Raw genomic sequence first — 21,539 nt, forward strand, 5'->3', positions numbered from 1 at the left:
ACGAGAGAACCAACACCCGCTTCGCCCCGCCTCCCATTTCCGAATCTGGAAATTAAAATCAGAAAAAATCAGAAACCAAAAAATACAAAAATGCACGGATGGTATTTAGCAGTCACAGCTGTTACCCAAAAGAGAAAGATGCAACAGGACCACGGGAAAAAGGGGGCCGTGGAGAGTGTTGCGAGGCAGCGGGGCACCAAGAACAGGGACAACTTGAAGTGCAATTCAATGGAGTAGGGTGTCTGGACTGCGATGAGTGAAGGGGGACGCTAAGTATGAGTAGTCGAAAGTGTGTACTTTGATAGTGTCTGCGTGCGTCTGCATGTATGTAATAGGAAGCGGGCCCTTAGAACAGACGATCCACCCGCAACCCTTCCCCTCGCCTCTCTTTCTGTTTTCTCTTGTTGGGAGGCTCCAAAAGGGGACACAGCTCGGAATGCTGTTTCTGTCCATGTGCCTGTCTCGGCAGCAACACAACGATCCTATGAGTTGCATTATTGCTGCTGTGATGTGATGTGGGGGGGGTCCCCGGCGCGTTGGGGGACACGGTTGCAATATGTACAGACACACGCAGGCGGTATGCGTGTTGCAGTGGTTCTCTCCCTCTACAAAAAGGGCATGCGTGTCTTGGACCCCGGGAACGGGAACAGTGGTTGCTCACTCTTTCTAATTAGTTGCTCTCACTCAACAGTTTATATCTTTCCATCTTAATAGTGTATTACTGCCTAGACGGTGTCGAGTGGTCAAGTAATATCGTAGGAGACAAGAAAAGTAAGTGGTAAGCACGTATTACCATGGATGGGAAAGAGAAAGTTACAGGCGAGCGCTCGGTAGAGATAGCGATAGTAGGTGGTGGTATTATAGGGTGTTCCATTGCGTACTACTTGACCAAGCATCCGAATTTTGATGCAAAACGGTACCATATCACTATCTTTGAGTCTAATAACATCGCGTGTGCAGCGTCCGGTAAAGCTGGTGGGTTGTTGGCGTCGTGGGCTTTCCCTGCACAGATTGGTGCGTTGAGTTTTAACTTGCACCAGTTGCTTGCTGCGGAGCACGATGGGGCTAAGAAATGGGATTACAGACATCTCGATACTATTAATTTGGAGGCTGATTTGAGAAGGGGGGACAGTCAGTTGTCGTTGAACTCTCTGTTGCGGAAGCAAAGGGAACACGCCAGGAGATTGGAGAAGAGCAAGAAATGGAGCAAGTATGGTGAAAGTTCTACACCGGAAGGTGATTGTGATGACACGGACGGTGGTGATGATGATGGAGACGACACTTTGATCGGGAAGAACAGGTCGGATTTGCCAACAAACCTACGATGGATTGATGGTAAGAAAGTCAAGAGTTGGTCGTATATCAGTGATAGTGCAGCGACGGCACAGTTACACCCTTACAAGTTCACAAAGTTTCTTTTTGGGGAGGCAGAAATGTCCGGGAGCGTCGACTTAGTGTACGGTAAAGTCACCCAGTTGAAGATGACTGAGGACAGGGAGACCATTGTTGGTCTCGAGTACGAGCCCGTCTCGAAGCATTCAGACCCCGCTAAAGCAGATGAGGACGAGCACGTGCGTAAAGTGCACAAAGTGGACAAGCTTATTATAGCCGCAGGGCCCTGGACCTCTGAGATTCTCCCCGAATGCCCCGTTTCAGGGTTGCGCGCTCATTCGATCATCATCAAACCAGACGATATTTCCAAGATTTCACCGTACGCACTGTTCACCGAGTTGCAGATAAGCGACGCGGAGACTTTCTCCCCCGAGATATACACTCGCAGGGACGTCGTGTACGTGTGTGGGGAGGGCGAGGCGATGGCACTGCCGGACCCTACCCAGGACGTCGAGATAACGCAGGAGAAGTGCGATAAACTGTACAAATATGCATGCGAGGTTTCCCCCCTACTCAGCGCGGGGAAACTGGTGACGAAGCAGGCGTGCTACTTGCCCGTGCTGGACGTGGCGACGAGTTCGGGCCCATTGATGGGCGAGACGAACGTCGAAGGACTGTACTTGGCCAGCGGACACTCCTGTTGGGGGATCAACAACTCGCTGGCCACGGGTAAGATCATGTCTGAGATTGTAATGAACGGCGAGACCCTTTGCGCCAACGTCGAAAATCTGGACCCGAAGCTGTATTTCGACGCAAGGGTGTAGCAGGGAAGTACGTAACTGTGTAGCAAGTCAATTGTGCGTGCGTGCTTGGCGTCTCCCCCACACCCTGTTTCTCTACAGTGTACCAATCAGCTCCAGCGATGACTTGAAAAGAAGAAGACGAAAAAAAAATAAGTCACGTTTGTATATAAGAAAGAGGGGTGCGGAAAGGGATAGTCACTGGAGTTCCACCACTGCCAAAGTGCTATACACACACGAACCCAAGCTTGCGTAATGATCCAGGGTACCGCCAGAACAGCATTGAAGACAGGTGCTTCCCGGTTTTTGAGCACCCCTCGTGTTTTCCAAAGGACGAAAGTCACGCTGCCCGAGTTGGACTGGGATTTTGGTGCGTTAGAACCGCACATCTCTGGCCAGATCAACGAGTTGCACTACACGAAGCACCATCAGACGTACGTGAACGGGCTGAACACCTCTGTGGAGAAGATGTCTGAGCTAACTGATCTGCTTGCCCGCGAACCCACCCCCCAGGTGGCCCGCGAAATCATCGCACTGCAACAGAACATCAAGTTCCACGGGGGCGGGTACACCAACCACTGTCTCTTCTGGAAGAACCTGGCCCCCGAAAAGCAAGGCGGTGGCCAACTACCGGAGGGGCCCCTGAAGACTGCCATTGAGAAACAGTTCGGCTCATTGGACCAGCTGAAGACGCTGACGAACGGCAAACTAGCCGGGGTGCAAGGGTCTGGCTGGGCGTTTATAGTCAAGAACTTGGACAACGGCGGGAAGCTGGACGTCGTGCAGACGTACAACCAGGACACGGTCACTGGGAACATGGTACCGCTCGTTGCCATCGACGCGTGGGAGCACGCCTACTACCTACAGTACCAGAACCGCAAAGTGGACTACTTCAAGGCCATCTGGAACGTCATCAACTGGGAGGAAGCCGCTAAACGGTTCGAGTCCGAGAAGATCCTGTCGTAGTCGTACAGCCGCTCTCTCCCTCTCTCCCTCTCCCTCCCTCTATTTATTACCTGTATGTACGTACAGCGAGCGTTTACAGTCTCTGCACCTGGACTTACCGGGCGGTCGCAGCAACAGCAGCGCTGGGCGCGTCCCTAGCTTTTTATCGGGCATCGCCCAAAGGGGCAATTCTGCGTTTTTTCTGAACGAGGGTACAAGAGCCGTCCGGGTAACACCCCAGCGGCCTCGTTTAGCGCTGTCGTTCCTCGTTTAGCGCTGTCGTTCTTATCAATAGCCTGCTGCTGCGGCCCGGTCTGAGGGGAGGCAGTGTTAGCGGGTTTAACGTCGCGCAGCGCACCGCACGCAGCACGCTGGAAGAGGGCTCCGTTGCCCGGATGCGTCGGCTCAGAGGTATGGCATCGCATCGCGTAGCAGGCGGGACGCTCCAGGCGATGCGAGTAACAGCACGCCTGGTGTCCCAGATACGAGTTGCCTCTCTGCCCGTTATTTTTCGTTTCCTCTGGGCTCTTGCTCGCTCGCTGTGCCCCTGCTACGATGATTGATTAATTATTGCCTTGTGGGAAATAATTGTATATAAGGATACGCTTGCAACCTCGAGAACTGCACTTCCTTTTCCTTGCCTTCTCGTATCTGTGTCTCTTGTGATCATGTTTCCTTTTTTTGCTTGTGACACTTGTTCGTTCAATTGAGCAATAGCATCAATCGCACAAGAAGGAACCAGTGTAAAGATGGCCGGTTCGGACTCTGTTCTTTTGCAAGTGGTAGACTACGGTAAGCTGGCGTTGAGCTCGTTTTTGGCTCTGTCGCTGGCCAAGCAGCTGTCCATTATAGTCATACTCCCATTTCTGTACTCTATAACATGGCAACTCGTCTACTCTATGCGGAAAGATAGACCTCCTCTAGTCCGCTACTCCATCCCATGGATCGGGTCTGCCGTCCAGTACGGTTCTGCCCCATACGAGTTCTTCGAAGAATGTAACAAGAAGTACGGTAACATCTTTTCCTTCGTTCTGTTGGGGAAAACCATGACCGTGTACTTGGGTCCAAAGGGCCACGAGTTTGTCTTCAACGCCAAACTTGCCGACGCCTCTGCTGAAGCCGCTTACGCTCATTTGACCACGCCAGTGTTCGGGAAGGGTGTAATCTACGATGTGCCAAACTCAAGACTGATGGACCAGAAGAAATTCGTCAAGGGTGCCCTGACAAAGGACGCATTCAGAACTTACGTGCCACTGTTTATCGAGGAGACGGAAAAGTACCTGAGGGACTCCAAGAACTTCCAAATCGACAAGAACGACAGCGGGAAGATTAACGTCATGGTCACTCAACCTGAAATGACCATCTTCACCGCCTCGAGAACTTTGTTGGGTAAAGAGATGAGAGACAAGTTGAACAGTGACTTCGCCTATTTGTACACCGACTTGGACAGAGGTTTCACCCCAATGAACTTCGTCTTCCCATACTTGCCATCCGCCACCAACAAGAGAAGAGACCACGCGCAAAAGACCATCAGTGACACTTACTTGTCCCTGATCCAGAAGAGACGTGCCAACAACGACATCCAGAGCAGAGACTTGATCGACGAATTGATGAAGAACTCCACGTACAAAGACGGTACTAAGATGACTGACAGAGAAATCTCCAACTTGTTGATCGGTGTCCTGATGGGTGGTCAACATACCTCCGCTGCTACCTCCGCTTGGGCCCTACTACACTTGGCTGAAAGACCAGACGTCCAAGAAGAACTGTACCAGGAACAGATGCGTGTTTTGGACAACGGTAAGAAAGAGTTGACTTACGACATACTTGACGAGCAAATGCCTCTAATGAACCAGATGTTGAAGGAAGTCTTGAGATTGCACCACCCATTGCACTCTCTTTTCCGTAAAGTCATGAGAGACGTCCCAGTGCCAAACACCTCCTACGTCGTCCCAGAGGGACACCACGTCCTTGTCTCCCCAGGTTACACCCATTTGCAAGAAAAGTACTTCCCCAACCCTCACTCGTTCAACATCCACAGATGGGACAACGACTCCGCCTCCTCGTACTCCGTCGGTGAAGAGATCGACTACGGGTTCGGTAGCATTTCCAAGGGTGTCTCCTCCCCATATTTGCCCTTCGGTGGTGGTAGACACAGATGCATCGGTGAACACTACGCCATGGCCCAACTGGGCACGATCATGTCCGTCTTCATCAGAAAGTTCCAATGGACCTTCCCTGACGACGCCACCTCCAGAAAGTCAGTCCCACCTCCAGATTTCACCTCCATGGTCACTCTGCCAACTGGGCCAGCTTACATCTCCTGGAAGAAGAGAACGAACTGAACTGGATTTCCCCCACAAAACGAAGAAAAAAAAGAAGAAGAAGAAGGATCTTGCTCTCAATGGATAGACGTTTTCTCTCCTCCATCTCTCTATGTAAACTAACTTTAGACTAGACTATATTTATATCTTGCAGTCTCTCCTTCCCCAAAATTTGCAAAGAAGGAAGACTCTTTAATTATGCGAAAGAAAATAATTTATTTTTATTGCCCCCCCCAGCTTACAAACAAATAATTACTTATTAATGTTATTATTACAACATGAGTATAATACGCATACACATATATATGTAGATGCGTCAACACCCACATTTCTCTTGCTCGCCCCCACTACAGATTTGACCCGAATAAAAAGTTGTAAAAATTCAAGTACTCTCTCGTTTCTCTCATCTGTACGTCGTTAATCTTTGGTGCATCGAGCATGATCGTGCCTTGCTGTGGTTCTCCCTGTTGATTACCGAGAGTGTCCTGTGGGACCATGTAGTTGCCCTGCGTTGGATTCGAGCCCATCACGTATACCTGCTCAGAGCCAAGGGGTTCTAAGAATATGGATGAATTGCCCGTGGATGCTAAATGTGAGGTTGTCAGGGCTGGGTGGGGCGTCACGGAAGGACCCCCATGGACTTGTGTAGCGGGAAGATCTTCCCCGAATTCTAAAGAGGATGAAGACGAATTCGTCAATGTGAGCTGTGGTGCCGATTTCAGTGCCGACTGCAGGGAAAGCGGCGAAAGATTCACGAGAGACCCATTGAGTAACTGGTCGTTCGAAAACTCGTGTTGATACTGTGTTTGATTTGGTACTCGCTGCGAGTTGTGCTCCATTGCTGTCTGGGGTGTTGCACTCGTGGATGACTTATCGAATCGAGAGGTTGGCGAGTTTGTCGACAATATCTCGTTGTTTTGTTTCGAGCCAGTTTTGTTTCTGGGCTTGTACTTCCGCTTAGGTTTCTTGTGTCCTTGGAAGCTGTCCGAATTCAGAATCAGCTGGTCTTCGCCCAATTTCGATAGCACGTGGCGACTGCTTGCGTTGTTCGCTACGATCGCCATCGCCTCGACGGCCTCCTTATTGAGCAACACTTTTGGTTCCACCACACTCTCCGCACTGGACACAAATCTCGAGTGGCCCGTGGAGGTCTTGATCATTTTCAACTTATTTTTCTTGGCCTTCTTCATATTCTTATTGATCTTGATCTCGTTGACGTACTGTTCCGGCAGCGAACTACATTGCCCACCCTCGATATGCTCTTTGATCCACTTGTCCGCGGATTCAAAATAGTCCCCACAGTGTGCACAGGTCCCGTTGGACTTACTCCTGTCACTTGGTTTCACACCATTCGGGTACACGAAATGCCTCGTTTTCAAGTGTGTCTTGTACGTGTCCCTCCTCGAAAACCCGCCAGTGTTGTGACATTTCAACTCTGTTCCGAGTGTGGCGTTGAAAAAGGGACAGTGATAGGCTTTGTCTATGGCGTGCTTCTTGATGTGCCTTGTCAAGTATCCTCTGATCTTGAATGTTGCGTCACAGTAATGGCAGATGTACGTACCGACATCACTAGCAACGGCGGGTTTTGCATCCTCGTCTGCACGCTTTGGTGGAGATGTGTTGGCGTTACTGTTCGGCGAGTTGCTGCTCTGAGGGGATATTGGTAAAGTATCCAGTGTATGTATGCTCCCTGCAGCAGCACCTGCATTAGGGTTGTTTATGTTATTGCTTTTGGTGCTTAGCTCGCTGGTCTTCAAAGTAGACGAGATCATACCGTTTGGTAAGATTTCCAACTGGATTGGGTTCTCCATCAGGTCGATGTTCATCGCGCATGGCGTCACGGAGGAAAACTCCGTGGACAGAGACTTTTCAATGGTCATCTTTTTGGGGAACATATCGTGCACAGAAATATCATCTTTTTCAGTCTTTTGGTCACTGTCTTCTTCAACAGCAGCAGCAGCCGTCGACGCCTTGCGAGTATATCTGGTCTTCTTCACGGGCGTTACACTATCACTATAAGGCACAATGATGTCCACTAGTTGCTTGAGGACTTTACAGTTTCTTTTCAACCAGCCAGAGTTGAAAAACCCCCAGCTTCTGCTATCAGCAGTGCTGCTGGCACTATTATTGAGAGTCGAGACTGTAGGCATCTTGAAAAAATGTACGAGTAAGAACGCTTAAAATCGTTCAGGTGGTTGATATCCTGTCGTTGTTAATATTATTTTTTTTGTCTCCAGGATGCTAAACTTCCCCACCTCTTAACGCAGTTATATATATATATATATATGCAAACACAAATGAGCGAAAACAACGAAAACAACAAAACTGGAGAGTAAAGAAGCAGAAAGCGACAAGAATCGATATTTTCTATATACTGTTTTTTATTTCAAATTCCCAATTTCGAAAACCCCAGTTTTGCTGTTTTTGACAAAAAATTTTCTCGCGGTTTCCTCTTTTTGTCCGCGCAGACCGGCGCGCAGAAGCGGCCCGGGGAAGGCGCTCTCCAGGGGGGTTGCCCGGTCTGGGACCGGGCACGCTGCGGGTATCGAATTCCGGGAGCGAAGTGTTGGCGGAGATACAATTCCGAACAGCAGTGGGCACACGACCAGCCTAACTCCGGTTTCTTACCGGTGGCGGACAGCTTACCGCATTGATTTCAGCTCGTACTCTTGGATCTGCGTTTCGACAGTAGTGGAGAACGGGTCTATGATGTCGTTGAAGTTGTACCGTTCGTCGCTGTCCTCATCTGCGTCTGTACGGCCAACAGCAGCGGCGGCAGCTTCTCCTGGCGGTATGAGTTGCTCTGCCGCTTGGTCGGATGATGTTCGTAGCGCGTTTTTGTCCAGACGCTTGTTTTTTGTCTGTATCTGAAGTAGTTGTAGTAGCACACGTCCAGGAGTACAATAGACATCCCTAGGATGTTGTACACCCCGCTTATTCTCTCGTGCAGGATCCAGACACCGAACAGGATGGTTAACACCTCCTTCACGATGCCGGAAACGGAAAGAGTTAACACTTTGGCCATTTGTAGTATGCCGAACTCACTTAAAGTAAGCACGAAAACGGCCACACCGGGGATTACCATGAGTACGAATCCTCGTAGACCAGTCACAGCAGTGATTGTCAAGTCTGGGTTGAAATGTGTCTTGAACAAGTTGCAAGCGAACAATCCAGGGATGGGTCTCTCAACGATTAGCGCAGTTATGAGCAATGTCGCGCCCATGATGGGCGCCAGTTGGTATATCGTGTATATTGGGTGTGGTTTCTCCGGCTTGACGTCTTCCCTGTTTTCCCGTTGACTCTCCAGTGCCGCAATCTTGTTCGCCTCCGTTGCGTCCTGCGCTGGAGCCCGTTTCTTCAGGATCAATTGGGTGAATACCCATCGAAGTCCAGAGAGAGCCGCGCTCATTAGAACTAACAGCGCACCAAACACTAGCGTCCCCTCGTCGGTGTCCTCGCCGCTTGTGCTGTTCGGTTTATACACCATCAGCGCAACACCAACAAACATCACAGACACTATCGCCCCAAGCTTCCAATGGAACTTCTCCAACTTGAACAGGCAACTGAAAAGCAACACAAACGCTATACTCGAGGACTTGACAATGGTGTACACAGACAGTGGGACGAACTTGAAGGAGACGTTACTGAACCCAATGTCACCAGCGGTTGCAACCGCAGTGGGTATTAGAAACTTCGCATAAAAACTCCATTTCACCGTCGGTATCGTCCTCGTGGTGTTCCTGTCCATGACTTTGATGTATATGTACGATAGAAACCACAGAGTAAACTGATGGAATGACGTGAGGATGATAGGGAACGTGACACCGAGCCCATCTTTCGGATCAAACATCCATCGGTTGTATATCGACAGGGCAATGGAACAGAAGTACCAACTCGAGATGTAAATGCCAAACAGCTGCCAATTCATTGGTGTGCCTGTTCAATGTTCTATGGTAGTGTAGCTGCTTAGCGCGTAATTAGGAGACTTTTGCAAAGATATCGCTTTCGACAGTGACAGAAAATGGAAAAAAGCGTTCGAACGGATAACAGATTTATCGGGACTGCTTACCGCTTAATGAAATAGGATAGTGAGTATATTCCAGCTTCCATCCGCTACGTGTTTTCAACCCTGGTGTTTCAAACTGGCGTATGCTTGTGACTTTCTTTCCTGTATTACATGTTTATATATAACGTTTATTCAAACATATTTTTTTTTCACTATCATAGGATTTAAAGTTTCCGATGAAAGCTGCGCATGGACGGTACACGAACTTGAGGGAGGTATGCATATGTACGGGATATATAATAGTGGCATATAGCTACAAAAATTTGTCACATCTTCTTCTTTGGCTGTAAAGGGACAAATGTATCTAGGCTCACGTGGCTGGGCGGCGTGTGTCCTCTCGAAGTACTATCATCGACAAGTTCAGGTACCACCGGTGGTTTTGATGGGATTGTGACCATCGGTCTTTCTTCCACCACTGGTTTTATATCAAATGCATTACCTTGTTCAAAATCCCCGAATTCGTCATCATCATCATCAGCAGCAGCAGCAACTGCAGGTGGATCGCCCGCATCCTCCTGGCTACGCTCAACATTCACTTCAAGGGTTTTACTTGTAGGATGGTTACGGACTGCATTATTAGGTTCCGGTGTACTTTCCAGATCTGGTTTTGACTGGTGTACCCCGCTATCATGATGCGTGAGTTCATCCACATCGAATTCAAGATCACCCTCTTCGTGGATCGTCTCTTCCACTAAATCATGTATCTGCGTGTCATGCATATCAATCGGTATAGTTGAATCGCCAGATTCTCGTATTTTTTTTGCACCACCCTCTGGCTTATCATGTTTTTCTTTGTGGTTATGCTTGGACTTATGCTTTCCCTTGGACCGACCCCCAAAAAACCATAATGCCGACCGTCTTTTCGATTTATGTTTGGGAAAACTCTCAGTAGGATCTTTCTTCTGCTTCGGCAGTTCACGAGCAACAAATTTCTCTAATGGATTGACGTGGAATGAGGAGTTTTGGAACGGATTCTTCTCTGGAGATGTTACACTACTAGAGCTGGTGCTGGTTCCCTTCGTTTCGTTTTCGGAGTCTTCAACGCCCCTTAATATGTAATTCCAAGACCGAGGACTACGGGGTACCTTTTCCATCTCTTCACTGACAATCCTAAATAGTTTCTTATTAGTGGGTTCCCTTTCTGTAGGTATGGCGTCTGGCTCCTCGTCGTGCTTTGAATCTTGAGGTAAAAAGATCTTCTCGTCTTGACTATGCTGCTCGCCGTTTGGATGGTTGCTGCTCCATGAAAACACTACTGGTGTTTCCATTTGTAAGACGGGGGATGCGCTCAGAGGCACATTCGATATATGCTGGTCTTGATACCAATTCCTTGATATTGACACGGCTTTAGAAAGTACGGTGCTCTTATCCACGGAATATACCTGAGCCTCAGCCGGATCATACCTTTTGGAATTGCATAGTTGATTCATGAGTTTTCTACTTCCCTCAACTTCATTCAACATATCATAAAGACTGGCGTCATTTGGAGGTATCTCATCCTTTGTGTCCTGAGGAACTCCAGGGAATTCTGGTCCAAATACACTATTCAATAACTCGGTTACTTTGTAGTTTGCTCCAAGTTCACCTTCCATTTAGCATCAACACATATACTCAATTGTATTATGGTGAAGGGTACTTCCTGGCGGGTTCTTGCTCGCACATATCGCAGTATATAATAAACCTGAAATTTCAGTTTTAATTCAAGGACTGAGAATGATAATTTTTTTTCCATAACTAATTAAATACATAAGGATAATATCTTATAGATCATCTCAAGCATCAACAGCGATTAAACAATTTTGCAGCTCCCTCAATGTTACAGACGAAACTGCCACAGTTCCCAAAATATAAGGTAGATATCTCTTTGTTCAGAGATGTCCAGAACTCAAATGAACTGAAGACGAAAGTTGCAGAACTTCCGTATGCGTTCATTGACGCCAAGACGATTTGCTCCAGGGAGCAATTACTCTCAGCAGTGTATAGGGCACTGGATGAAGTAACTTATAACAAAATGCGGACTAAGTCGCTTCATTCCGAATGTTTGTTGTGTCTTTCTCCAACATCGAATATCGGGGACGCCTTCCATAAATTTGGCATCAAGGAAGACTCAAGAGAGGTAATATGTTTACAATTGAGTAAAGTCGAGCAGCATGAAGTTCCACCTTTCCATGTCTTTGTTAAAGGCATAGAGGTTGCATTTGATGATGAGCATTTAGGGCAATTTTACGATAAAGAACTGCTCAGGAGAATATATAAACTAGATTCGTCGTCGCAACCTCAATCCAGGGAAAGTTTATCCCGTGCAGTGGTTAACGCAATCCATCTGAGAGGACTGTAGAAAATACCTATGTATATACGAGGTTTAGTTAATTTGATAAAATACGACAAGAACAAATGAAAAGAAAGAAAACACAGCAGTGTGTCAAATAGGAAAGAATGGAAAGGACATTCATTCATTTCGCTTCGACAGCCTTGTCCCTTTTGTAGTTTGCAAAATGGTTTACCAGTTCCAGTTCTGTGGACAACGTGTCGTATCTGTAATTGATTCTGATGTCTGGTACGTTTGTCTTCCCGACATCGTTACCGTCGACACCGGACTTTTCGAAGTCCTTCCCGATCCAGTGTTGTTTGATTTGGGCCTCCCACCCACTTTGCAGCACGGAATTCCTTGCCAGTTCGCACATATCAACGTTAGATAGTTTGTAAATTTGCGCCGCGACGGAGTATTCCTCAATCAGCGGTTCCCTCGTGTACGAGAACTGTAACGGATCATCCGTGGACAGGGAAACGTTCAACCCTCTTCTGAAGTACCTTGGGAATGGGTTCTTATCGTACGTGAGGAAAAGTGCGTTGTTCGACAGGGGGGACATGGCAATAGGAACTTGGTCTAAGTAGTACAGATACTGGACAAATGGCACTTTTCTCAATAGAATCCCGTGTGAGATACCTTGAGACAGCAAATAGGCTGATACCAGATGCTCTGGATCCCCGGCCTCCCCACAATGTGGTCTTAGCACCAGAGTTGGGAACCCTCTCTTTGCTCTCCATTGGTTCAACGAAGCCATACTAGAGTATAAGCAGTAAAGGTAATAAGAGTAAGGGGGGTTTTGGGCAGCATCCCACAGGGAAGGTTTTGGGTATTTTTTGTGGAACCGACGGTCCACTTTGGACTCGTCATCCACGGAGTCGAATCCGATAACTCTTTCCAAGAAGACGTGTAGTTTAGGGTGCGATTGTGGGTTTTTGGTCACCTCGAACAGTGGCTGGAACAGGTTTTTGCAAACATCGAAGAACGTCTCTACCAAGCCTGTTTTTTTGTATATGTCATACAGACGAGGGATTTGGATCAACCACCGAACGTTGTGTGAGATCAGTTTGTTGTCGATGACCCACGCAGCAAGCTTGTCCCACTCGTCCAGGGATCTCCCGTAGATGGAGATTCTGTACTCGCAGTTCTGGTACTTGGAGTTCTCCAGGTCGAACAGGACCTGTTTGGTAATATCGGCCAGGTACGACCCGTTGATGTAGTTGTTTGTCTTCAAGAAGATCTCTCTCAGACGGGATTCACCTATAGGGTTGTACTTCAAGTTGAATTTATCGAACCGGTGGAAAGTGTCCTTGTGAGCGTGCATGTCCAGAGTGTCGATGGACAGATCGTAACCCGTCAGGTTCAAAGAGCGGAACACCTCGTCCAAAGTAAGTACTTTCCCATCTCTGAAAATGACCTTTTCGTCCTTATTGTGTCTCAACTTGTACTTGATGAAACGCAGCAGGTGCTTTTGATTCATACAGGCAGAGTGGTGAACGTGAGTGTCCACTTTCCTGACGTTGTAGAAGTCCCTGTGTGGATTCCTCTTGGACACGCTCGTCTCCTGGTATTCGTTCAGCAGATAGTACAGGTTCCAACGCGCCTCCAAGTACTGTAACCTTCTAAACGCGAAGGACTTAGCTGGCCCATCAGACGAGATGGAAACCATTTTGTCCAAGTCGAGGTAGTAGTCGCGCAGAGTCGGAATATTTGCAATTAGATCCCCCCTGTCGCCAGCTCTGTTCACCGCATACGAGTCGTCCTCGTTGATGAAGTAGTCCCATTCTTTATCCTCACCAGGGATGATGCACTTGGAAAAGTCGAATACTTCAGCGTCCGGCTTGTTGACCACGGGCACGACGGTCTTGGTGGCGTCGTTGTAGGATGGCCGAGGAGGTGGCGGGTATATTTCCCAGTCTGTGCTGTTCTTCGGATTCTGGTCGTTGCGTTGCATCGACAACCCTTGGTACTTGGTCCTCAATTCCCTACAGTACTCCACTTTGGAGTACAAGTCGACCAGTTCAGGGGAAGGGTTGTCTCTTACTTCCTTGGACGTATCATCGACGAGCATCCCATCTTGTACGACGCGGAGTCCTTCGTGTGAACCTGTGGGTCGACCCATGCGGGTGCACTCTTCAAACTGGGGACTGTATTCTGCGCACCCGCGGAGAGAGTCCTCGTCCTCTCCTTTGAGGGTGCACCGTGCAAGTGGCTGCCCAATAATCGCCGGGTTCACTCCCTTCTCATCGACTGCGATCTTTTTGTTGTTATTCTCCAGCAATTGCCTGCTCTCGTGGTACGAGAAGTTTGCCGTCTGGAGCTCCGTGTTGGAATTGGTCAATTCCAATTCTCCGGACAGCTTACCGTCCGCATCAGCTCCCTCCACGTCCTCATTCACGGCCATACTCGACATGGACTCTTCAAACCCGTCATGAGACGGTTCTGCCTCCAACGACATATGTTGAAACTTGTCCTCCGTATGTTCCACGTCCATTCTGTCAAGATATAAAGGGGAAAGGAGCAGTATAAATTCAATTGCGGGGGTCGAATGTACGTCTTATAAAAACGAAAATAAACAAACAAATCTACCACAAAACCTAAGTTAGATCAAATACTTCCCTCACTTCAAAAAGAACTACCTGATTGTATAACCTCTAAGTGGTTCAATCCTATGTATATATATATATATATATACAATATCGTCACAGATGAGTGTCCCTCCTATATAACAGTTCCTTTTTCCTTTTTCTTAATTCTTACGCCCATCGAATTCTCCCTATTAACAGAATTTTAATAATTCCACCCAGACACCGGGTTTTACCATTTGGGGTGGTACTGGTGCGTGGGTGTTTATTTTAGGGCTTGGTGCGGGGTTGCAAAGTGTTCTTTTTGAAATTAGGGCTTGGTTTTAGGGGACAGTTTTTCCGGTTTTGTGTTATATTTCCCTTTTAGGATGGTATGTGTCCGAAACAGGGAATTTTTGTTTCTCTGTTTGGGTATTTCCCCATTTGGAATGTAATAGGGAAGGTCATAAATGTGGGACCCGCACGTGGAATTTAGAAGGAAAGTACTATTCCGATGACCTGTGCTGTTCTTCTCTCTTGTTGTGTGAGAATACATATCTGTTGAGAGTGGGTAAAAGGCAGTGTGGTTTATCTCGGAATCTGCTTCTTGCATCTTCTCTAGTCAGTACGAAAGCCCTGTAGGAGAACTTTATTTGCAAGATGGATCTGAAATATTTGGAACCCGGGAGTGAACCAGAAAGGCTCAAAGTTCCAGAACTGAGGCGTATCCTCACGGAGAATGACGTGGAGTACTCTCCTAACGCCAAAAAGAAGGCACTTGTAGCGATGTACCACGAGTTTATTGACCCGTTGCTACCAAGTCTGAGGGAAAAGTTCCAGTTTAGTGACAGTTCCAGTGGTACCAAGAAGAGGAAAAGAAGGTCAGTGAGTCGTGATGTTACAGAGGAATCGGATGATAGTGACGGGTCGCTGTCGTCAGCGTCTTCTGTGGATGATGCTATCTTGGAGAGGTTACGCAGACCCTTAGAGACACCACAGAAGAAGAAACAGAGAGTCATATCGTCGGATGAAAGTGTACACAAAGGCGTGCAAAGAACCCCCATCGTGGATAAACTCAACGGTAAGGAACCCGTGAGAACACCACAAAAGTCTGTCAAGATCACGGAATTTGGCACATCGTCGTCAGAAGAGAGTGATAATGACACACACTCTAGTTTAACAAGAAGTCTGAACAGCCAGGGATCGAAGAGTTCCAACCAGGCGGGGGTCAAGTACGATTTTTCTTACAAGAGAAGAACTTTGTCTCCGGATCTAAACAAACTGAAGATTTCTCCAGCGTTTGCCAAACAACTCAAAAATACCCGTAGTAGAAGCAGCGGTGACTCCACTAGGGAATGGGACACCGCACCCTCGCAGAGGCGTAAGGTCTCTACACACCCTGATTCAGGGAGGGTTTCCGGTTTTGAATCGGACATTAACACATCCAACACAAACGCAGCCAATACGGCCGGAGACAACGACGAGCCCGTCGGAGAGAATTCAGAAGCGTCACGGTTGGTGGATTTCGAAAACATGCCGCAATTCAAAGAAACAGGGAAGGAGGCTTCCGAAGACGTACCACTTTTGGCAGAAGAAGGACCAGACGTAGACGTGGTTGATACTTATCCGGAGGACGATGACATTGTCGAACTCGTCGATCTAGACGAATCCGTCGACAGGAGCACGTTCAACATGGATTTGCTTTCTAACAGTGAAGTCGAAAAATCTCAACAAAGAGCAGCCGCAATGGAAAATGAACTTTCACCTGAGTTTCAAAGGTCAGAGGAGGAACGGGATTCAAACACTGTGTCCCCAAGCAGTATGTCAGATTCAAGTGAAGATGACGAAGCCATACTAATAAGTGAAGATGACGAAGCCATACTAATAAGTGACGAAAAGGAGTCTACTAGCACAAGCGTAAGTTCCTCGGTAGATCTGCCCGTCAAGCGTACCAAGAAACCGGTTTTATCTTTCCTCAACTTAATAAAGAAACTGTTCTCCACACTACTGAAACTTGCCATTTTTGCCATCTTTCTCACAACTGTGTTGCTAGCCATATGGTATAGAAACGAAAAATTATACACTGGTTTTTGTGGACATGGAATGGTTGCGCCGTCCCTTCAGGAGCTGGCCCCAAGTTACAAATTTATGGCACATATTGATGATCTCTTGAAAGGGTATAAACCTCATTGTATTCCGTGCCCAGAGAATGCAATTTGCTATCCGTACCTGAAAATGAGGTGCAAGCCAGAGTACAGATTGGAGCGGTCAAAACTGGCATTCTTTGACCTGTTCCCGATCCCTGATAAGTGTGTCAAAGACAGCCAAAGAGAGAAACTGATTGCGGAGGTGGTTAAGAAATCATTGGAGTTTTTAAGAGTGAAAAACGCCCAAATAGAATGTGGGGAGGGCAATAACGACATTGTGAGCGGAATCTCAGAGGGAGACTTGTTCCAAATCTTCGAAGAGGCTAAACCGTCCTTTTTGGATAATGAACAATTCGAAGAACTCTGGGAAGATGTCGTCTGTAAATTGAAGAACGAACCCGATATTATATACAGGCAAGTGAGTGATTTTGAATTATTTTCCACAGAGACAATGAAGAACACGTTTACTAACAGAACCAAACAGTTACACGCCGCTGAAAATGAATTTACAAACGAAGTCGCCCAAAACAATGGGGCCAATGAGGTTCGTGAGAAAGAGAAATCTGTTCAGCACAGATACAGCTCTTTAAAGTCAAACTATTTGAGATCATTTTCGAAGAAATATATCAGCTTGAGATGTCAATTTGAGCAGGACTTTTACAGAACTTACCAAAGATATAGATATTTTATCTGGGGAGCACTCGGTATTATTGCAGTTATCAAGTATATTGAGCATCGCTTAAAGGAACACTTCCGGGAGAAAAAGCTAGTAAATGACCTTGTTGAGAGAGTTATTGCGAAACTAAAGAAGAACAAGGAGGAGAACAAAGAAACTTCCTTTTTGAGTGCAGTCCAATTGAGAGATTCATTTCTTTCTGGAGAGGGGAATCTGAGGTATAGAAATAGTATATGGAACCGTGTGACTAAAGTGGTGGAGACTAAAAATACAAACATCAAATCCGATTTGATTGAGGTACACGGCGATATTATGAAATGTTGGAAATGGATAGGAGAGACTACTCCATTATCCGAAATGTCTAAATAGTATCTCACCTCTTCCGCTCCTGATCTCGAATGTGTACGTCTCAAGTGTATATGTAATGCCAAAATGATTATTATGATGAGAACTTTTCTCCATCTGTGAATTTGAAGATAACAACATTATTTAGTATGTAGTATATTTTTAGATAGTGAAAATAAAAAATAATTCATGGTTTCGTTTATTAGGCGAGCAAAATTCTGACGTTTCGAATATGTAGTGGATATTAGAATTTTTAGAAAAGGTCATATGCAAATGAAGAGAGAGCTACAGAACATATCGTTCCAACCTCTCCTTAAATAAATATGTAATGGGTCAAGGGTTGCGTTTAGGAAGAGCCATCGGATTTATCTTAGGTCTCCCTACTTCACGGCGCACTGTTCTTGGTTGCGTCGTGATGGGGATCGCCATATGGGCATTGGAGTGGACAACAGTGGATGGTGGAGCAAATCTGTTATTGTTTGGAGGAGGTCCTGTCTGGGGAAGAGGAGTAGCCGGTTTATGAGGTACGTAATTTGTCTTGGCGGTCGCTCCACCCTCAGTAGTGGTCATGTTCTCAAATGCGGGGACAGCCTTACCCTTTGCGGCAAACTTTTCGTATGCCTTGTCTCTGTTGAAATTGGAATTTTCGTTCTTAGTAACGTTTGCTGGTACTGGTTTGGAAGAAGTTTGATCAATCGTGTGTTTGATTGACTGTGCTTGATAGTTTGGATCAAAGTAGTTCTCCTGTGGAATTTCGGAATTCTTTTTCTGTAGCGATGAAGCAGCTTTGGCCGTTACAAAAGTGACTGGATCGTTACTTGGTTCAATAGCTTTATCACTCCCCTTGTGTCTGCTGCCTTGACTTAGGTCGTCATCCGGAAAATCGTCGCTAAACATCATTGAGTCGTCCAATAAATCCTCCTGTTCCTCCACAGTCATACCTTTTGCCTGAGGTGGTTTCCCATTGACAAGCTCTCCGACGTACCGGTTTACTTTTTTGGTCATATCGTTATCGGCCACCGTATTCTGTCGTATATTTTCTGGTCTGAGCGAAGCGCTCTTCTCTTTTTCAGAGGGTTCTGGTTTTACGTTCGAGACAGCTATTTGAATCAGTTGCCTTTTCTTGTTAGGAAAATCTCCGTTCCTGTTTCCATTGTTGTCGATGGTGTTAGATCTCGAAACCTCGCTAATCTCATCTGACGGTCTGAACAGGTTCCCCTCATCAAAATCAGGAGGATCAAACTTGACTTTGTCGATTTTGGCCAAAAAGTCCTTGTCGTACAAACAGTTGCCCAGCGCATTACCAAACCCTCTTAGTGACCTCTTGAGTGCATCTGTGACGGCCGATTTCTTGGCCCTCTCAAAGGCAGCAGCTTTTCTCCTCTCGTTTTCTACCGTACCATACCCTATATCCTCCCTATAGGTTCCGTTAGCCAACGTAACCCTAACTATGGCAGTGCAACCTACGCAGAATTTGCCCTGTCTCTCATCTAGAAAATCTATGATGACATTCTTTACTTCGGTCGACCACCCGTTATAGCCAAAGATCTGGTTAGCAAGATTAATAGCTCTCCAACCTTCAATATATGCCACCCTGCTGGTCCCAAAACCTACTCTCTTGGAGATATACTCTGGGCCTAGCTTTTTATCCAACTTAGCCTGAATATCATCCGAAGAGTGCTGAAAGCACTTCTTATCCTCCATGTTCTGAAAGCTGGATAACTAAATAGAAGAAAGAAGAAAGGAGATAAAGTAACAACAAAGAAAAACTTCACCCTAGATCCTACAGACGTATTCCCTTATCAGGTCGAACCTCCAGCCCGCAATCTCGACCTGCTTCCCTAACAAAGCCAGCTTTTGCCATCTCGTTTCTGTTCAAAAGATGCAGTTATATTTTTTCTCCATATCACGTGCACTCCAAGAATCAAAGAAGAAGAAAAATGAATAAAAAGATCAAAGTGAGAGATCCTTCACAGTGTTTGCGGTTCCATGTTGGAGCTGTGTTCGGTTGTCTGGATTGCTAACGGTGAATTGTGCTGTGGTAGGAGCAAGTGACAGTTGTTGTTTGTTTACCGGATGGAGTCGCATAGTGTTGTTAACGCACGGTTCAGCTACCATGCCATCTTCAGCGATATCTGTAAGACTAGGTTTAACCATCTAGTGAGGCGGTTGTTTTTGACGACCACGGTATTGCAAGCTGTTGCCGTGCAGCTGCTGACAAACGCGTTTGCGTCGCCGTTGGAGAGTGCGTTGCTTGTTGTGCCCAAGATGCTTGCGCTATATGTGGCTGCTCTGCTGATTATAATAACGAGGAAGAACTATCTACATGTGAGATCTCTTGGTTACTCTACCGTTTCGACGCAAGCTTTGGGCCAGATATTTTTGTTCCGGTTTACCGTGTATCAGCTGATATTTTCTGTCAGCAGTTTTGCAACCGCATTGGCCATTGGGGACTGTCTCGGGCTCTCGTCAGGCTCGCCTGTTGCGTACAATGGGTCATTGTATGGACAATTCTACAGACTGTACGTCTGGTTGTTGATCCCAACAATTTACAATCTGCAACATAACTTGTTTGATTTGGATAAATTGAGCTTTAATTTCGTGAGACAGTTTCAACCGCCTCAGACGTACATAGCGTCCAATCTAACAAAGATGGTTTTCAAGTCTCTATTTCTGTCTGGCCTTTTAACTGTGCTATCTCCGTTTGCGTTTGCCCTTTTGGCACCCGTTTGGTACACTGGTATTTTGTCAGCACTCAAATTGGCCGTTTTGTCATTCCTGGTCATCTTGCATTTCGAGTTTGTCAATATATCATTTGACGCACATTTGTCCATTGGCTGTTTGCATAAGGGTAAGCCCATCTCGTCGTTGTCCTCGACGCCTATTGAGACGCTTGTCAGTGGGCTAGCGTCGAAGAAACCGTTCACGAAGCTGACTGCCTTCCAAGAGCTGTCCTACAGAGCCACTTTGCTAGATCCATCTTTACGATTACCAATTTACGAAAACTCACATAGAGGCACCAACATGTGGCCAGTTATTATGAAGGAATGTTTAGCAGTCATCCAAGAGACTAACGAGACGGTCGGGAAATATTTGACCACTGTGGAGAGAACTTTACAAGGAACTAGTAAGCATGAGCGTTTAAACCCAACCCCAGAGTTTTCAAATGAACCTCTCTTTGGCAACTCGCCGTCCTTGTCGAAGCGTGGCTTCCGTGATGATCACAACCTCAATTCCGATGTGGTACCGAATGGTATGGGATACCGCACTATGCCCCTACGCGATGAAAATATCTTTCTTAACAAATATGATCGCCTCAAGCGTAACGATATCAATAGCGCTATATACAGGGACGAATTTTTGTCTCCAAGGTACATTGACTCTCAACACTCTGTGAACGACACCATATTCACTCACAATACAAAAATCTCCAAGTTGATATCTCTGATATCCAATAGGTTACAAAGAGTGATGACCAATTTTTTCTTCCCATCCACCTTGCCGATTGATGGTATCATGGGGAACAAAATGCAACTATCCGTGTTCGAGGCCTGGTGTCTATCCAAGAGTCGACAAGCGGAAAAACTTGTGCCCCTGTCAATATGCCATGCAGAAAGCGTTGTTTCGTTGATGGGGTTCCTAATAAACGGACTGGAGGAATCGCCAAGAGGCCACGTCGTAGCATCTGTAGGTGACGTGTTGAAGCAATTGGTAAGATCTGTTGGTATCTTGGGCAGGTTCTCGGACTGGAATCCAGATGTGCAACGTAAGAGTGGCACTACGAACAAGGAAGATGATAACTCATTGGATGTTATTTCCATACTGTACGAGTTGTCCATCAATGCATTTTTGGAGATCGTGTTAAAGTACGGCGTGCTACTAAACGACGTCCACCTGGATGATGATGTGGTCAAGTTGAGCAAGTGGGTATTGGACATGTGTGACGCATGAGCACCGCGCAATATCCATGGACAGTGAATGGGTTGATACAACCCAGTTGTGAGCATATAGCTGCGTATATATATATATGTA

At 46.7% G+C, this 21,539-nt stretch overlaps 11 protein-coding genes across 11 annotated transcripts; 6 read left to right on the plus strand and 5 right to left on the minus strand.

Annotated features, from left to right (window-relative positions):
• Nucleotides 1-794: 794 nt before the first annotated feature.
• On the plus strand, nt 795-2,156 carry TDA3 (Tda3p; the record flags this gene model as incomplete). The annotated part of the gene is made up of 1 exon (XM_022611630.1): nt 795-2,156. The coding sequence occupies one exon, from the start codon at nt 795-797 to the stop codon at nt 2,154-2,156; it is 1,362 nt and encodes a 453-aa protein (XP_022463020.1).
• A 231-nt stretch (nt 2,157-2,387) lies between these two features.
• SOD2 (superoxide dismutase SOD2) lies at nt 2,388-3,098 on the plus strand (the record flags this gene model as incomplete). The annotated part of the gene is made up of 1 exon (XM_022611631.1): nt 2,388-3,098. One exon carries the CDS (start codon nt 2,388-2,390, stop codon nt 3,096-3,098), a length of 711 nt encoding a protein of 236 aa, XP_022463021.1.
• Nucleotides 3,099-3,826: 728 nt separating this feature from the next.
• On the plus strand, nt 3,827-5,422 carry ERG11 (sterol 14-demethylase; the record flags this gene model as incomplete). The annotated part of the gene is made up of 1 exon (XM_022611632.1): nt 3,827-5,422. The coding sequence occupies one exon, from the start codon at nt 3,827-3,829 to the stop codon at nt 5,420-5,422; it is 1,596 nt and encodes a 531-aa protein (XP_022463022.1).
• A 326-nt stretch (nt 5,423-5,748) lies between these two features.
• On the minus strand, nt 5,749-7,551 carry STP2 (Stp2p; the record flags this gene model as incomplete). The annotated part of the gene is made up of 1 exon (XM_022611633.1): nt 5,749-7,551. One exon carries the CDS (start codon nt 7,549-7,551, stop codon nt 5,749-5,751), a length of 1,803 nt encoding a protein of 600 aa, XP_022463023.1.
• A 554-nt stretch (nt 7,552-8,105) lies between these two features.
• Nucleotides 8,106-9,329, minus strand: YMD8 (Ymd8p; the record flags this gene model as incomplete). The annotated part of the gene is made up of 1 exon (XM_022611634.1): nt 8,106-9,329. The coding sequence occupies one exon, from the start codon at nt 9,327-9,329 to the stop codon at nt 8,106-8,108; it is 1,224 nt and encodes a 407-aa protein (XP_022463024.1).
• A 404-nt stretch (nt 9,330-9,733) lies between these two features.
• LFT1 (Lft1p) lies at nt 9,734-11,059 on the minus strand (the record flags this gene model as incomplete). Its single annotated transcript, XM_022611635.1, has 1 exon — nt 9,734-11,059. One exon carries the CDS (start codon nt 11,057-11,059, stop codon nt 9,734-9,736), a length of 1,326 nt encoding a protein of 441 aa, XP_022463025.1.
• A 221-nt stretch (nt 11,060-11,280) lies between these two features.
• On the plus strand, nt 11,281-11,805 carry CGI121 (Cgi121p; the record flags this gene model as incomplete). Its single annotated transcript, XM_022611636.1, has 1 exon — nt 11,281-11,805. The coding sequence occupies one exon, from the start codon at nt 11,281-11,283 to the stop codon at nt 11,803-11,805; it is 525 nt and encodes a 174-aa protein (XP_022463026.1).
• A 115-nt stretch (nt 11,806-11,920) lies between these two features.
• On the minus strand, nt 11,921-14,269 carry AMD1 (AMP deaminase; the record flags this gene model as incomplete). The annotated part of the gene is made up of 1 exon (XM_022611638.1): nt 11,921-14,269. The coding sequence occupies one exon, from the start codon at nt 14,267-14,269 to the stop codon at nt 11,921-11,923; it is 2,349 nt and encodes a 782-aa protein (XP_022463027.1).
• Nucleotides 14,270-14,999: 730 nt separating this feature from the next.
• SRC1 (Src1p) lies at nt 15,000-17,531 on the plus strand (the record flags this gene model as incomplete). The annotated part of the gene is made up of 1 exon (XM_022611639.1): nt 15,000-17,531. The coding sequence occupies one exon, from the start codon at nt 15,000-15,002 to the stop codon at nt 17,529-17,531; it is 2,532 nt and encodes an 843-aa protein (XP_022463028.1).
• Nucleotides 17,532-17,840: 309 nt separating this feature from the next.
• RAD52 (recombinase RAD52) lies at nt 17,841-19,211 on the minus strand (the record flags this gene model as incomplete). The annotated part of the gene is made up of 1 exon (XM_022611640.1): nt 17,841-19,211. The coding sequence occupies one exon, from the start codon at nt 19,209-19,211 to the stop codon at nt 17,841-17,843; it is 1,371 nt and encodes a 456-aa protein (XP_022463029.1).
• Nucleotides 19,212-19,583: 372 nt separating this feature from the next.
• NDC1 (Ndc1p) lies at nt 19,584-21,458 on the plus strand (the record flags this gene model as incomplete). The annotated part of the gene is made up of 1 exon (XM_022611641.1): nt 19,584-21,458. One exon carries the CDS (start codon nt 19,584-19,586, stop codon nt 21,456-21,458), a length of 1,875 nt encoding a protein of 624 aa, XP_022463030.1.
• Between the last annotated feature and the right edge of the window lie 81 nt (nt 21,459-21,539).

Source organism: Huiozyma naganishii, chromosome 2, assembly GCF_000348985.1.
Source record: "Huiozyma naganishii CBS 8797 chromosome 2, complete genome".
Classification (NCBI taxonomy): Eukaryota; Fungi; Ascomycota; class Saccharomycetes; order Saccharomycetales; family Saccharomycetaceae; genus Huiozyma; species Huiozyma naganishii.